The 12110-nt window shown below is 33.6% G+C and overlaps 1 protein-coding gene across 2 annotated transcripts; it reads left to right on the forward strand.

Annotated features, from left to right (window-relative positions):
• Positions 1-200: 200 nt before the first annotated feature.
• On the forward strand, positions 201-4193 carry LOC141678141 (clp protease adapter protein ClpF, chloroplastic). 2 transcript variants are annotated; one of them, XM_074484386.1, is made up of 9 exons: positions 201-315; positions 875-1244; positions 1327-1386; positions 1720-1814; positions 1984-2156; positions 2704-2816; positions 3311-3356; positions 3629-3669; positions 3746-4193. In XM_074484386.1, exons 2-9 carry the CDS (start codon positions 915-917, stop codon positions 3899-3901), a joined length of 1014 nt encoding a protein of 337 aa, XP_074340487.1. In that variant the 5' UTR covers positions 201-315; positions 875-914; the 3' UTR covers positions 3902-4193. The 2 variants fall into 2 exon arrangements, with proteins under 2 accessions (XP_074340487.1, XP_074340488.1); XM_074484387.1 differs by having other exon boundaries at positions 221-315; positions 859-1244.
• The last annotated feature ends 7917 nt before the right edge of the window (positions 4194-12110 follow it).

Raw genomic sequence — 12110 nt, forward strand, 5'->3', positions numbered from 1 at the left:
TGTAATACGCATATTATTTTCTCAAAATTTTTATAATTATAACCATGATATATCACATGAACTTTTTAGCTAAAAAAAATTCATGTAAATTTTGTTAAAATAAATAAAGGAAAATAATTTCATACAGACTATAGTAAAATAATTTTAAATGGTAATAATAAAAATTTCTAATTTATTACTACTTAAAAAAATACTAAAAGAATAAAGTTATGATTTAAGTTGCAACTATAATTCAAAACCTTGTATCTCATTTTAGTAGCAGACTTGTTGTTGTTGATTCAGCGCCATAGTTGTGGAATATTCCAATCCACCCGGGTTAGTCCAACCTTCTAACTCATCCCTCCTTTTATTATATGCTCAATTTTCCTTCACATATATATTTTCATGATGTATGTATATATGTTTGTTTGTGTAAACTAAGGTTTCTGTGTAATTCTTGTTTCAAGGCTAGTTGTTTTTTTTTAAATTCCATGACTTTCTTAATAAGAGAAACATGCTCTGATTCAGACCCATTTCAAAGTTTTAATTTTTATCAAATTTAAAATCTAGTTATTCAACTACATATTGTTAAAGTTCAAGATTTCTGAGGAGGAAGTAAAAGAAAACAAATTTAGTGTACATGCCTTAATTAGCTCTATATTCTTGATAAAATTTTCATCTTTGCTTATGGGGTTGTCTATTTTAGGGAAAATTATGTAGTGTTATACAATATTAGGCTCCATTGGTAATGTGTTTATAGCTTTATATGATGATATGGTTTTGGTTCTGGTTCGGGTTTGTGTTTAAAAATGTTTGGTTTAGATTGTTTATGCCAATTCTTTTTTAAAAATTGCCTCTGTGCATGAGTTAACATTACAGGTGAACAATTTTGTAGTGTTGAAAGCAAAAACTTAGGAGGAATATTTTCGGAAAGAATGGTACAGTGTATGTCGGTTAGCACCCTTGCCAGAAGCAGTAGTAGTGTAAATGGACCTGATCGTGTTTTGAGGAGAAAGTTTAGATTTTCTGAAAGGGGCCATGTTATTTTTGGGGTGGAAAGACATGGCTTCTTCAGATCCTTTTTGCACAGCCAATCCTTAATAGATGATGTTAATGTACAAAAACAACGAAATGTTAGTGTTAAAGCTGGGTGGTTATTTAAAGGAAATGATCAAGAGTCGGATGCAAGCATAGAGCGTAGTGATTCTGCCATGGAGGATATAATGATCTTCTTTTACCAGCTGGACTTAGGGACTCGTGTACAGGTTTATAATTATCCTATACTTTCAGAAACTATATAGATGAAGAAAAACAGTTGTTTCAGCTTATAGCCTTTTTTACTGGCAGTATGCACTGAATGTGGAGCAGTACGAAATTGCACAGCAACTGAGGAACAAACTTACAGAGGTGAGATGAATACTTTTATTTAAGGTATATAATTGTTAATGATTTATTAGATTCCTTCTTCGGGAAGTATTGTTTGCTAATTATTTATCAGGATGCAGTTTCCTCATTGAAAAGCGTTTTTGTATCTGTTATTAAATGATATAAATATTTCATTTACATTTGAGGTCGGCATAAGGTTATTTCCATACTATTTTGACATGAAGCAACTAAAGTGGTTCCTTGATTTACTACGTCTTATGCACAGGTGGTTTCATATTATAGATGTACAAACTAAATTACTAAATTATTATGTTGAAGAAACTGCACATGCTGATTAAGTTTTCCTGTTAAAAGGTTGATGCTGAAGTAATCAAGCAGCAGGAAGCAAAAAGGGGATCAACTTCGAAAAGTGAGGCTCAAGACAAAGCTATAAGCATCTTACGTCTACGGTGAGTGTCTCATAATTTTTGCATTTAAAATCGCTTGATGTTACGTATTTTCATGTTATTTATTCTGTAATATTTTTCTGGTTCCGTCTTAGAACTTTCTATGTTATTCATTATTGCCTTCAGACATTTTCTTTACTGAAGCATGAATTAATATGCTTCTTTCCTTCAGGGCAGACCTACAGGATGCAGTTCAGAGTGAGAATTATGCCAAGGCAGCTTCACTACGTGATGAAATTTCCAAGCTAGAGTCACAGTCTCTAGCTGTATCAATTAAAGCTCAGGCATACATCAACACTCAGTTTGCATTTCGTTTGGGTCAGAAACTTAGGCATAAGAAGTTTGGTAAGTACTATTTTTTTTTTGTTAGGTCAAGTTCCTAATATGTTCAACTCATATACACTGAAACAGAGTTCATTTATGTCATGATTTTTGGGTACCCAGAAAAAATTAATATTACATATCTGTACTGCATGACAACATTTCTTAAACATTAGGGTATATTAGCAGTAAAGCTTCACTGGTTCTGTATGCAAAGAAATATTATTATGTTATGTTAAATTGTATACTTTGTCTATGTTGGAAAACTTTAATGAAATGATGTTCTCTAGAAATAATAAATTGTATTCCGGATTGCAATTTTGAATCCAGAAATTGCTAATGTTGGTCATTGATCTGGCTTATTCTGTCCATAGGGCCGATGAGAGTAGTTTTTGAAAGATTTGTGTGGATACCTCCAGCATATTAGTTCAACTTTATCTCTTCTACAATGTTATCTATTGTATCATCTTGAACCGGACGCGATATCTGGAAGTGGATGTACAATATGAGAAATCTCAGTCACAGAATCCCTATATTATGTTTTGAATTACTTATTTTGTTGGTATTGTAGGATATAGAGCTGTGGTTTGTGGCATGGATCCTGTATGTACCGAGTCAAGCTCGTGGATGGAAAGTGCACAGGTTTCAAAGTTAAAGCATGGTCCAAATCAGCCATTCTATCAGGTCTGATAAGATTTGCTACACATTGTAATTTCAGTTGAACAGTTAAAATCTTATCTTGTACTTCATTTTTACCATGATCCATATCACAGTTTTTACTTAGATTTTTTTCCAAAGAGCCATCTTAGTATTGGAAAGAATTATACTCATTAATTTGATTGATAAACACCTGGGCGTTGCACAAATCTTGTACCACCACAGGACTTTTTCAACATACGTACACATAGCTATCTCGAAGATGTACAATGGCATAGGCTGCATTCTTGCTACAGTAACGTGATTTTAGTTTTTTATATGCATGCAACTTCTCATTTGAGTAAACTGTTCATATTAGTACTTACAGTTATATTTTTGCTGCGTACCTAGTAGATCAGAAAGGTTCCATTCACTGTATTTATTAGTGTGATGTGGGATTCACAGTAGCAGAATCAACTTTCTGTTATCACAAGTATTGAGTAACAACAAGAGCCCCTTCTAATATTTTCGCTGTTTTACAGGTCCTGGTTGATGTTCATGCAGACCCCAATCTATTAGTAGCTTATGGTAATCAACATTTTATATCAAGCTCCTTTCATATTATGTCTTACCCTAACCTGGATTAAACGTTTGTCTCCTGTGATTTTATTATTTGCTATTATTTATTTTGGTAGAGCATTATACTTCATTACAGTAATTCTTAACGCCTCGAGGAAACAATTATTTCACATCCTATGATTAGACTTCCCACTTATACGATGGTCCCTTTTAATATATGATTTCTGAATTTTCCCTGTTTATAAGCAATTTCTTATATCGGAAACTGTTATGTTTTACAGTGCCCGAAGAGAATTTACTAGCCCCGGAACAACCAGATACAGTGAGGAAGCTTGCATCTATTTCTTTTGAATGAAATTATTCTGAATCTTACTGCAGCACTTGTTGGCAATGTGCAGGAGCGATTTGAGCATCCGTATGCTCCTTTTTTATTCTATGGGGTGGATGCAGCCGGGGACTTCATCCCAGTGAAGCAGTTGCGAGAGAAGTACAACAAGCCTAGACATGAAGTGCCATATGGGCCACAAGATGAACAAAATGGACAAGATGGTTAGGATAGTCTGAGATGCATATTAAGATTATTGTCACATCAGTTGTATCTCGGTGTAAAGAATTGATCAATCAAGTTTGTCAACGTAGGTTAAGTTGAGCATACATCCATTCCCGCTTCATCATGATGTTATTGCTAAAATGAACACTCATATATGTTTATATTTATCCTACGTTTAGGAGCTTTTTGCTACTCTTGACTGATGGAAACTCTTGCAATAGATTGGTTGGTTATTTGTGTAAACAAATATTTAATTCTTTTGACTTTGAAGGAATGGAACGGGGAATGGAATGAAATATGAAATTTGCACCTTTATTTGGGCGAGTTTAAGGAGAATGTTTAAAATTTTCATTTCTTCCATTCCAATTTAGACTATTTGAACTAGAATTTTAACGCACAAAGAAATGGTCATTACATTTCTCTAGAATTTTTCCAACAATTCTCGTAAAATTTAGATCATCTCATATTCATTTAGGATTTCACTCACATATTTTTCTTTCTTTATAAATTTTGTATAAAATTTTCTATTTCATTCCTTGCCCATTATATTCCCACCACAATCTTATATTAATTTTTGAAGGCGGGAATAAAATATATGAATGTATATTATCGACACATTTATAAATGCAGACTGGAACTATTTTCCCGGTTTTGGTGGATTTGTACAACACAAATAGTGCTACTCACTCTAGAATCTAGATTATATATAAAATTCCAAGTCGTCATGGAAGACGTAACCCAGTAACCCCACGCTGGATGCACGTTACCGCGGTGCGATGTTCCTACGGTGTCTCAACCTGACCTATCGCCATTTTTGTACGTGTATTTATATAATTTTATATCCTGCTTGGAGTCCCATCATTTTACAACTTGCATAATACTCTATAATCGCACTGGAAACTATTGAGTGCCTTTTGACATTCCTTGATCTTTCTGCAAACCATGATATGAATATAAATGAGTACTTGTTCTCCAAGAATTTTCGGTTGTGCAAGGATCAAACATAAATTTTTAACCACTCTAGTTATTCAACATAATTTAATTGAACAGTTATCCCATTTTGATTATTAAAAAATAAATAATGTTTTACATCTACTAGATTATCTAATTGTTAAAATATTAGATAGCGTTCTTATAATTTTAAACTACGACCATAACTTATTCTGCTCAAATACAAATACAATTTCTTTCTACATATTTTTTATTTTCATTATAAATCTATTATTATCATATATATTTATATGAATATATTAAAATTAGTGTTATGATATGATTAGACCAATAAAATTTTAGAGATATTTATATATTAACGGAAATCCGTGAATCGCACGGGATTTAAACTAGTCTATATTATAATATAATAACCGGAATGAGGTATAATTTAGTTCAACGGTTATCCCCATTTTGGTTATTTAAAATAAATAATGTTTTAAATCTACTAAATTACTAAATTTTTAAAATATTAGATAGTGTCCTAATTATCCTAAACCACGACCACAACTTATCCTACTCAAATACAAATACAGCTTCTTTCTAATTCTTTTTTATTTTATAATAAATCTATTATTATCATATATTTATATGAATATATTAAAATTAATGTTATTGTTAGGATTATGTTGTGTACTTGATGATAAGTTAAATAAAATACCTTTGTAGATTCAATTTAGTGAATTTTTAGCTTTCAACGGATGATCACTTTAACATCCGTTGAGAGAGTAACTTATGTATCAATAAGTCTTGTAACACATTTCTGCATTCTACAATACCTTAAAGATCTAGAAGTTATAGGATATTCAAAGTCATGTTGACTAGTAGTTTGATATGCAAAATAGGTTGGTTAATTATATATATTATATGCCTTGTAATTTTGCATAAGTGAAATATAATTAATGCCATGAAAGACTTTCAACAGATATTTCTACAAGGTTTCAATGGATGACCCAAGTCACATTCAAAGAATGATCTAATGAAGCTTCGACGGATGATTCAACAAAGTTTCAACGGACGATTCAATGAAATTTCAACGGATGATTCAATGAAGTTTCAACGGATGTTCTAATTCAAATTGCAGTTGATAGTGACTTGACAATCACATGGGTTGATTAGATGCAAATGGAATGTGGCAGACTGTTTATAGGTTTTAGAGAACAAAGAAGCATTTTCATTTCCATGCTAACTTGAAGATATTCAAAGATGCTGGATAGAGAAATGAAGAAGCATATAATTAGACTAAGAAACATTTTGTCTTATTTGTTTGTCTTTTTATCATGTAACTTGGTGATATATAAACCAAGTGTAGCAAGTAGAAAAAGTGTGATTCAATCAAGTTCATGAGCATTCAACTACAGAAATAGATAAAGCAAAATCTGTAAAAAATATCTCTGTAGTTTTGCAGTTCTACTTGTAAGTAGCTGTGTACAATCTTTGTAACACAGAGTTCTTGAATTTATATATATCTCTGGTTGAAAAGTTCAATCCACTAGAAAGTTTTTAAATAACTTGCGTTTAATCACTTTGTGTTGATTTATTTAATACTTTCATTCGGCACTTTAGCCAAATCAAACACTGTTATATATTTAAGAAAGAACAGTTCTTAAAATAAAAAAGAAACCAAAATTACATTCAACCCCCCTTCTGTAATTCTTTGTTAGATTGTTTGGGAATAACAATTGGTATCAAAGCAAGCTCTTGAAGTACAAAGAGTTTAAAGATCACAACAACTAACAAGATGAGCAGAAAATATGTTGGAGTAAAAATTTCATTTCTGGACAAAGACAACTATCACCACTGGAAGGTGAAATACACCTGCATCTCCTCTCTCAAGATGAAGAATATGTGGGATGTATTGAGAAAGGTCCACATGTCCCTATGAGAGCTGCTACAGAAAATGAGCCATCTATCCCAAAGCCTAGAGCATAATGGTCTGATCCAGATAGTGAGCAAGTTCATAAGGATTAGAAGTCCATGAACATTTTATTTAATGGTGTTGATGGTGACATGTTTGACAACATCAACAATTGCAAAACTGTTAAGGAGGTCTGGGATACAATTCAAGTTATATGTGATGGAACTGAGCAAGTAAGGGAAAATAAAATGCAACTCTTGATTCATCAATATGAGCATTTTCATAATGAAGAAAGTGAGTCACTCACTGATATTTTTAGTAGGTTTCAAAAACTGCTAAATGCTCTAAAGGTGCATGGAAGAGTCTATCAGACAAAAGACTCAAACCTCAAGTTCCTTAGATCTCTACCAAAGGAATGGAAGCCTATGACAGTCTCACTAAGAAACTCTCAAGATTACAAGAAATTTACCTTGGACAGACTGTTTGGGATTATAAAGACCTGTGAGCTTGAAATAGAGCAAGATGAGAAGTTGGAGAAAGGAAGGAAGAAGGGAGGATCTATTGCATTGGTTTCTGAGCAAGAGAGATAGAAAGATATAAAGGTAGAAGCTGTGGAATCTGCACCAAACCCTAGAGTTTGTGAACGCAAAAAAAAATGGCTAGTAGCTGAATATGAAGACCATCTTAGCCAAGATGATATGGATGACATAGATGAGCATCTGGATTTTCTATCCAGAAGGTTTGCCAAGATGAAATTCAAAAAGAATTTTGGAGCATCCAAGACAAACAGGAAACATGGTTGATAAGTCAAAATTTAAGTGTTTCAAGTATGGTTTGAGTGGTCATTTTGTAAGTGAATGCAAAAAGCCTTATTTTGATAGGAAGAAGTTTGAGTCTGTGGGTTACAAAAAGAAATATTTTGAGTTGCTCAAACAAAAGAAAAAGGCTTTTCTAAATCAAGAAAATGACTGGGCTGCTGATGGATTAGAGGAGGATAAGGATACAAGTTATGTCAATCTAGCACTAATGGCCAAATCAGATGAAATAAAGGTCAGTTCATCCAGTAATCAGGTAATCACTACTAATCTAGCACATTTATCTAAAGTTGAGTGTAATGATGCTATAAATGACATGTCTACTGAATTATATCATCTGCGTGTTACCCTCAAATCACTCACCAAAGAAAACAGTAAAATTAAAGAGAACAATTTGTTTTTGAGTGAAAGAAACAATGTGTTAGAAACTCAATTTGTTGAGTTTGAGAAACTGAAGATGAAGTGCATGTTGGGAATATGTTGTGAACTTGATGATTATATTAACAAAACACCTTAGTAGATTTAACTTGGTGAAAAATGTAGCACTCGACGGATGATCAAATATAGTCTCGACGGATGACTCAATATAGTCTCGACGGATAAGTATTGTAACACATTTCTGTGAACAACTTTGTATAGATCCTGTAGTAACATATGAGTCATGTTGACTATTATTAGATATGCTGAATAGGCTGATTAATTGTAAATATAAGATGTCTTGTAATTCTGCATAAGTGAAATGAAGTCAAGTGTCAAATAGCTACCCAACGGATGATCAACAAAGCTACCCGACAGATGATCAACAAGGCAACCTGACGGATGACAAGCATGTACCCGACAGATGATCAATTCAAGCATCTGTTGACAGTGAAAAGACAGTCACATGCGTTGGGTGTTTACAAAAGGAATGTGGGAGCTTGTTTAACAGGAAATGAAGAATAAAGAAGCATTACCATTTCCATGCAAGTTAAGAAGATTTTCAAAGATGCTGGAATAGAGTAGTGAAGCAGCATGGAGTTTGAATTGATAGTTTTGTTTTATTATCCTGTCTTATTACCATGTAAACTTGGTGATATATAAACCAAGAGTAGCTAGTGAAACAAATAACTAAGCAAACACTTTTGGAAGAGAAATTGAAAAAGCTGTAACTGTTAAGAATTTCTCTGTAGTTTGTTTGTTCACTTGTAAAGCAGCTGTGAGACAATTTGTTCTTCACAGAGTTCTTAAATCGATATATATATATATATATATCACTAGTGGATACTTTCAAATCCACCAGAAAGTTTTAAAAGCTTGTGTTTTTATTACTTTGTGTTTTTGATTCACTTAACTTATTATTCCGCACCTTGCAAATCAAAACACTTATATATATAGTTTAAGTTAGAACATTTTATAGTTCAAGAAAAAGTTTACAAGAATTGCATTCAACCCCCCCCCCCCTTATGTAATTCTTGCTGCATTGTTAGGGACTAACAGTGCAAGATTGCAAAAGATGAACCGATTGAATCTTTAAAGAAAGAGGAGATTTTAAGAAAGCAACTTGAACAAGAACAAGAAGTAATTAAGGCATGAAAATCATCTAGAGATGTCCATGCTCAAATTACTAAAGTTCAAGGTATAGAATCTTTCTGTGATGAAGCCTGGAAAAAGAGCAAGGAGAAACTGAATTCTAACTTGGAGGAAGGACTCTCAACAAATGTGGATTCGACGGATAATGAAGGTTATCCGTCCAATGATCAAATGAATTATCTGTCGAAAGACAAGGAACCACATCCGTCGAGTGAAAGAAAGCCATTTAGGAAATCCCAGCTAGCTAAGTTAATTGAGAAATATGGATCAGTTTCCAAGAACTTTGTTCCAGGAGAAACAATTTAAATGAAAAAGAATAAGAGATTAAATGTAGGGGATCTGTCAATCAAGCAATTGAATGACAGATTGGAGAAAATTTAGGTTAAAGCAGAATCTAAAAGGAAAAACAATAGAAATGAGAAAGTAGGAATTAACAAACATAACAACTACACACATGATAAATATGCACCTAGAAAAACCCGTGTGAAGTGTGGTAGTGTTAATTATTTGTCTATTAATTACAAACTTGCTATGCCTGCACCCATGTTTGCACCTTCTTCATTTCCTAACATACCTACAATGCCTGTGAATGTTATGCCTACACATAATTTGAATGCACAATTTGCTAATATGCCATTTGCACAAAATCCCTACTATGCTGCATTTAGTATGCCACAAATGCCATTTAGTATGCCTTACTGGAATAACATGTTTGCACATAATATGCCTTTTCATGTTAACCAGCCTGTGTATGATAATTCTATAATGATGAATGGTTTTAAAGGTTCTACTCAAATGACGAAGGATGAATCTCAGATGCCTAAGTCAAATGAGGACAAACCTAAGAAACCTAAGAAAAAGGCTAACAAAGCAGAACCTAAGGAAACTTGGGTACCAAAATCAACTTGATTTGATTTTGTTGTGTACAGGGAAATAGAAAGAATCTTTGGTATTTGGATAGTGGGTGCTCAAGGCAAATGAATGGAGATTCTACCCTGCTCATTGAGTTCAAGGAAAGAGCTGGCCCAAGTATCACTTTTGGAGATGACAAGGGTTATACTGTGGGATTTGGCTTGATTTCTAAAGACAATGTCATCATTGAGGAAGTTGCCCTAGTGGATGAACTCAAGCATAATCTGTTGAGTATCAGCCAGCTTTGTGACAAGGGAAACTTAGTTACATTCAGCTCTGAAGCCTGTGTTGTGACCAACAAGAAAAATAACAAAGTAGTTCTCACTGGAGTGAGAAAAGGAAATGTGTATCTAGCTGACTTCAACTCATAAAATGCAGAATCTATCACTTGTCTCTTCAACAAGGCAAATCAAGATGAAAGTTGGCTATGTCACAAGAAGCTGTCCCATCTTAACTTCAAGACTATGAATGAACTAATCAAGAAAGATTTGGTAAGAGGCATTACTGAAGTGGAATTCTCAAAGGATGGATTGTGTAATGCCTGTCAAAAATGAAAGCAGATCAAGACATCATTCAAAAAGAAGCTTGACTTAACAATTAAAGAACCTTTACAATTACTACACACGGATTTATTTGGACCAGTCAATGTGTTGTCCATCTCAAAGAAAAGATACTGCCTAGTAATTGTGGATAATTTCTCAAAGTTCTGTTGGACATATTTTCTCAAATCCAAAGATGAAGCTAGTGAAATCATCATCAATCACATAAGGCAAGTCAACAATCATCCTGATCTCAAATTTAGGAGAATCAAGAGTGACAATGTAACTGAGTTCAAGAATTCTGTGATGTGATTATTTTATGAAGAAAATAGGATCATGCATGAGTTTTCAGCAGCAAGAACCCAACAACAAAATGGAGTGGGGGAAAGGAAGAACAGATCTCTTAATGAAGCTGCAAGAACAATGCTAGAAGAATCAAAGTTACCAACATACTTTTGGGCAGAAACTGTAAATACTGCATGCTACACTCAGAATATTTCTTTAGTCAATCAAGCAAAATGCATGACACCCTACCAATTGTTTAAGAATAGGAAGCCAACATTAAATTTTCTTCATGTCTTTGGCTGTAAATGCTATATCTTAAGGAATTAAACTGAGCAACATGGAAAGTTTGATGCCAAAACAGATGAAGGCATTTTTGTTGGGTATGCACTTGAAAAAGAATACAGAGTCTACAATCTCGGAACCAATATTTTTATGGAATCTATATATGTTGTGTTTGATGATAAGAAGATTGAAGGACTACAAGATGGAGATTTCCATGAAAGCCTCAAATTTGACAATGTTGAGATGATTTATGATGATGGTGATGATGAAAGTGATCAAGAAACAATGTCTAAGGATAATGCAGAAAAATCCACAACAAATGAAGCAGATAATTCAACATCCGTCGAAAGACCAAGTGCATCATCTGTTGAGAGACAATCTGTATCATCCGTCGAGAGGCAATGATCAACATCTGTTGAGCCATCAACAGGAGTTGAAAGCCAATACATATCACAATCAGAAAGAACCCCAACTTCAAGTCAAAGATCCATAAACTCAGGGGGAGTTTCTTCCAATCAAAACTCAGTCACACATCAAGACAACTATGAGGCCTCTTCATCTAGAGCTAATCTACCACCACAAAGAAAATGGACTAGAGATCACCTATTTGAATTAATTATTGGTGATGCATCTTCAAGAGTGCAAACATGGAAAGCAACTCAGGAAGAATGTTTATACAGTAGCTTCCTGTCTCAGGAAGAGCCTAAAAAGGTAGAATAAGCTCTATTGGATCCTGATTGGGTTTTAGCTATGCAGGAGGAGCTATACCAATCTGAAAGGAATAAAGTTTAGAAGCTAGTACCCAAGCCTAAATGAAAGAATTTTATTGACACCAAGTGGGTATAGTAGTCAGGAACAAAGCTAGATTGGTTGCTAAGGGCTACTGTCAACAAGAAGGTATAGATTTTGATGAGACTTTTGCTCCTGTTGCAAGACTTGAAGCCATCAGAATCATTCTAGCCT

This window comes from Apium graveolens, chromosome 8 (assembly GCF_009905375.1).
Source record: "Apium graveolens cultivar Ventura chromosome 8, ASM990537v1, whole genome shotgun sequence".
In the NCBI taxonomy this organism is placed as follows: Eukaryota; Viridiplantae; Streptophyta; class Magnoliopsida; order Apiales; family Apiaceae; genus Apium; species Apium graveolens.

Bases quoted from the DNA above. Each gene is read 5' to 3' on its own strand.
- LOC141678141 (XM_074484386.1), top strand. From the start codon at position 915: ATGGTACAGTGTATGTCGGTTAGCACCCTTGCCAGAAGCAGTAGTAGT. The intron at 1,815-1,983 runs GTGAGTGTCTCA...TCTTTCCTTCAG, and splicing joins ATAAGCATCTTACGTCTACG to GGCAGACCTACAGGATGCAG. The intron at 3,357-3,628 runs GTAATCAACATT...TATGTTTTACAG, and splicing joins CAATCTATTAGTAGCTTATG to TGCCCGAAGAGAATTTACTA.